We start from the raw sequence: 4,936 nt of genomic DNA on the forward strand, positions 1-4,936 counted from the left end.
TGTGTGAGTGGCTTTGTGGTATTTTTATTGCGAGCTGAGGTTAAACCACGACAGTTCTTTTTGGTGCATATACCAGCCACTGTGAAGGAAGTTAACTCTTTCCTGACTAAAACCAGCACAGGAAGGGACAAGAAGCCCTGACTTAAGAAAAATTTCAGGAACTTACTCCCACCTGGCGGGACAAAACCATGTTGCTGACACCACGTATTTCATCATTTTCAATTCTCCATCCCTCCCATTTTCAGTTCTCTGTAAATTACTCTCTATTTTCTAACTTCTCTTACCCCAGCCTCCTGGCCTCAGATCTCAGATCATTCTGACGCCTGGAGGGATTTACCTTAGCAGAAGTACTTTTCCCTTTCTCCTTTTTGTCCCTGTTGTCCCTGCTGTGCGGCTCCCTCCTTTCATTTGTCCGTTCTTGGCTCTCATGCCGCCGCCTTCTGCTCTCCGTAGGCGATGAGCAGGCTTCTCGGTCTATCGTGACTTCTCTCTGAAAGAGGCATTAGGGACAGACTTAGCCAAACCCCTGCAACCTTTTGGGGCTTATTGTCCTTATTGGGCTGCGGAGACCCACACAGTTAGAAGGGACTGCAGAGCCTCATGCAGCTGGGGGCAAGGGCTTCAGAACTTGGATGGGCAGAAGAGTGTACCACAGGTCATCAGAGCATGGCCCTGCTCACCCAAATCACTGACACCTCCAGTACCACAAAAACAAGATGATAGTCCCACAGAACCTCTGCTGATGGCTCTTCCTGGCATCCTTGCAACTACTGCTGGCTGGGGTTGGGGAGCAAAGAGACCACAGATGAGAACAGAGCTCTGCTGTTCATCTTTTAACACCGAGCCACATACCACACGTCTTCAGTAACATCTAGCAAGGATGCTCTTGCCCATAAGTCTACTCAACGAAGAGCAGACCAAAAAATCCTCCAAAGGCAGGGCTTCAGAGGCCAGAGGCAGCTACAGTAACTGGTTCAACACACAGCTAATGCAATCCTAGCCTCTCATTAAGTTGATATTTTGAGATGTGCATCCCTTTTATACAGGTCAGAGGACAGAAAGCAAGCCAACTGTGCTGCCCTACGCAGCCCCTCTTCAGGATCCAGCTGCTAACCTCTCCAGAGACAAGCGGTTTGTAAAAACGTACTGTGTGTAAACCGTCCTTCCCACGCACTCACCTGAGTCCTGGGGTCATAGTATGTCCCAGCTATGGGATCGTAGTAATTCCCAGTTTCAGGATCATAAATATATGTGGACACATCTGATGGAGCTGAACAGAGAGACAAGAGTTAACACCACAGTCTTCCAAAGGCAGAACTTGCCTTTTACAGAGATTTAAATATGAGCAAATATTACACTGATGAAAGGATCAAGAGTAGGAAAGAATTTTTCTCTCCTGGCAAGAGAGGTATGAGTACCCTCACTTCACTCAACCTACACCTTATTTTCTTTAAGAAGGGAGACAAGTTTTCACAATCCTTCGGTTTTAGGTCTCTGGCAAAGCTTCCACATCAAAACACACTTAAGGGGGGGCCGTGCTGAGATCACCAGACCTCCACCAGACAAAGATCCAAAATTCAGTAATTTCCCTGAAAATGGGGTAATGAGTACCAGGCTCTGTGTCCACCCACCCTCGTGAACAAGGAAGATCTGTGCTCTTTCAACAGCCTGCTGTTCAAAGCGATGACACTCCCCACATCCCTTCCGCCCGTGGGCGCATGAAAGCTCCCGACAAGAAAGAGGAGCAAACTGTTTCCACGGGAAAAGCCAAAGGCCTTAAGGGGAGGCCCATCACGTGAGGAACGCTTCTCATTTCCAAAGTGTTACGAGGCAGCGCTCGGCAATCCTACGTATAAGTTGGTAAAACAAGCAGGAGTGTTCTGCCAGCCCCTGGCGCTGCGGGCATAAAGCGTATTTTCTTCTGTCTCAGCTAGTGATTGCCAGGCTGATTTCATCCCGGCACTTTACCACAATAAGGAGAAGCAAGCAGCAAGTTTCCTTTATCTGCATGTCGTTTTGCACAGTAAGAGCAGAGAGAAACACATCATCAGATAGGAAAATGTGACTAAACAAAGTTGGCAAAGGAACTCAGAAAGTGGGTGTAGCAAACAAACCTACTCTTAGCCTTTAAAAATATTTTTGGGCTGATTTCTACGTGTCAGTGCCCTTTTAAGGAAGAAAAGTCTCCGCAGTAGGAGTGAGGCAGTGCTTAACTTACACTGTGCTCTGGTGCGTCTCTGTGATTCGCCGCCCCTCCTGTCTCTCATGCCCCTTCTGCCCTGGAGTAAGTGAACAACACAAACAGATCAGAGACTCTTTGACAAACGTCACATTGCTCCTCCTCCCTCTCACGGGCCCAAAGATCAGGAAAACAGCTCATTTAGGTAGCCTAAATAGAGCAAAAGCAGACACAGCTCTTCACCGACAGAGCAACGGACAGCGTTGCAAAGCACAAGACCTGCATAGCACGAGGTGCTCGTGGCAATCCTTACGGAAGCCTCCAGCCCATTCAGTACAGGGAGAGCCCTGTCGTCTAGTAACAGGCACTAGAGAAGAGACATTCAGAGCGGGAACTGAGATCAGTCATCAGTTAAGTCACTCTGTTAAAGTACAGCTTAGTGTAACTCGCTCGAGCAGCATCTTCCCCTAAGCCTGTGTTTGTAATGTGCACAGAAGCGCAAGGCAGAGGCAGAACAGCAGCGCAGAGCACACTCCAGCGTATTCATCCCATCCTCAAATGTGTTGAACTTTCAGCAGCCCAAAGGGGAAAAGCCTAACAAAGTCAGGCGTGTAACCCCCAGTGCTCCCTCCCTTTCCAGCGGCGTGCAAGGAAGCTGTGCAGACCTACCGGGCCATAGTAGGAATTGTCACCGTGCTCCCCATAGTCATTCCTGTCGAGATAAAGGTTAATGTCAATCTGGTGTCACATTAGCCTCCATGTACTCAAAATGATCAGCAATAAAGGCAGAAAGACCATCTTTGCTGGCCACGTGCTGGGTCGTGTCCACTCCGGGAGACAGAGAGACTTTGCAGATCACTGTCTCCACAGGAGTCACGACCCCACTCTGCTGTGTGTGCAGAGCTGGATCTCTCCAACTGCTTTTTAAAAAGCTGAGCCCATTAATTCCCTCACAGTGGGATTTGATGGCTGGACAACAAGAGGCCAGGCAATATGATGATTAAACCCATACTGCTCAACCACTGAAGCTTCTGCTAGCTCCGATGCCTTCTCCTCTCCAACACACTTTATGTTGTAGGAACATCTGTGCGAATTCATGTGCCAACCTCTCAGCACCGGCTCTGACAAGGCAGCTCTAGCCCCGCAGCACATCACCCGAAGGACGACCCTCTGCCTCATCCGTCTGTACCTTCTCCTCCCTGTAGCAAGATTCACTTCCACCGTACGCCCATCGATGCAGATAGGGGGATCCAGATTCTGCAGGATCTTCAGCAACCTCAGCGCCTCCTGTGAACGCAGAATTTCACATCCATGAGAAGGAAACCTAAGCCCGTTTCCTAGATCCAGTCTGTCTGTCTGAAAGGAAGGCTTTGTGCTTTCCTGATGCCCACAGCAGGCCAGGAGACACAACACTTTAATTATTAAATTAATTAAGCCAGCTAGGGATTACATTCTCCTAGGGCCGCTGAACAATATAGCACCATGGCTGTTGTTGTCCAAAAGAGTTTTGGTGAACGCCCTCTGGACCAACACCAAAAGCTATGGACCAGAAAATGTGAACCCTCCAACATGGGACTGTTTATCAATTAAGATTCTTGCAGACAGAAACCACTGAATTCAAGTTCCCTGCCAACAAAATATGTGTGCAAGAGGTGTTCAGGCTCAGGAGGGCCTACAAAGAAACCTATTGAGGCAAGAAACTCAACATCACAGCCTGTGACAACAGACAATCTTTGGCTTCTAGAGCCAGAATGCAACAGCTGTATCAGCTATTCCCTGCACCTAGCCAGACAAGCAGGAGAGAGGACTCACCCCATGACAGCTGCCTCACAACTACACCTATTCCTTATATTTTGGCGGTTTCTCTGCTTCTACAGCCTACAGATGCCAACAGAGGGAGCACGTGAAAGCAGGAATCTACTTACAGCGTGTGACTCCAGCTCAATGAAGCCATAGGTCTGCCCCATCCGTCCAGCCTTGTTCTTCATGATGCGGACACTGGATGTGGAGAGACGCACATAGGGGGCCAGGAGCCCCACAATCACTTCTGGCGGGGTGAATCGAGTAATACGCTTCAGCATAATTGCTGCGAAGCACAATGAGGGAGGTGGCCAGGAAAGAAAGAGTAGTAAAAGAAGTTAATTCAGATCTTCCAGTGACAGGACAGGCAAAACTAAACCCACTCACAGCAACAGCACGGCTTCCATGGAGTCTGGAAGCCATTGCTAGTTTGCTCTCCACTTTGCAAGATGCTCAGAGTGCTGCCTCCAACTGCTAACCTTTCCTTCCCAGAAAACACAGCAACAGCTCTGAGAAGCTCAGCCCAGGCTAACTTCTGGCTAAAGAGACTTGGGCTGCTGTGCTAAGTTAACTGTAACATCCTGAGGCCAGCTTGCCCTGAACTAATTTTCCTAAAGGAAACTGGCCCACACCTTTGGAGCTGGACAGCCCACCACTGCTCGATGCCACGATTTGCACAACATGGCAAGAGTCTCCACAGGTTTTAGTAAAATGCTGCCCTTTCTGCAGATGGCCTCACAGAGCACAAGCAAGAGGAATTCAAAGCTGGGCCCCGTGCCACTCACTTCTGCTTCCTCCACCATCCTGTGGTGTGGCATCCTCTGCTTCTCTCTGAGAAGGCAGCTCCTGGTGCCGGTCCATGTCCCTCCTCTTCTCCTGCGAGGGCCGCCGCTCTCTCCCTTCATCTCTCTTCCTTGGCTCCTGCTCCTGAGGCTGACACTCCTGCTGTGTAGCAGG

General features: G+C 49.4%; 1 protein-coding gene across 1 annotated transcript in view; it reads right to left on the bottom strand.

Annotated features, from left to right (window-relative positions):
* Positions 1-337: 337 nt before the first annotated feature.
* Positions 338-4,936, bottom strand: part of LOC104516857 (RNA-binding protein 6-like) — a gene marked incomplete at its 3' end in the record, with an annotated part of 5,455 nt that continues 856 nt past the window's right edge. Inside the window, exons 2-8 of the mRNA XM_010161335.1 lie at positions 4,765-4,924; positions 4,105-4,265; positions 3,369-3,466; positions 2,849-2,891; positions 2,219-2,279; positions 1,179-1,270; positions 338-490 (exon numbers count right to left, since the gene is read on the bottom strand). Coding sequence (XP_010159637.1) covers positions 338-490; positions 1,179-1,270; positions 2,219-2,279; positions 2,849-2,891; positions 3,369-3,466; positions 4,105-4,265; positions 4,765-4,924 — 768 coding nt within the window. The remainder of the gene's footprint in view (positions 491-1,178; positions 1,271-2,218; positions 2,280-2,848; positions 2,892-3,368; positions 3,467-4,104; positions 4,266-4,764; positions 4,925-4,936) is intronic.

This window comes from Eurypyga helias, unplaced genomic scaffold (genome assembly GCF_000690775.1).
Source record: "Eurypyga helias isolate BGI_N326 unplaced genomic scaffold, ASM69077v1 scaffold41891, whole genome shotgun sequence".
Taxonomy (NCBI): Eukaryota; Metazoa; Chordata; class Aves; order Eurypygiformes; family Eurypygidae; genus Eurypyga; species Eurypyga helias.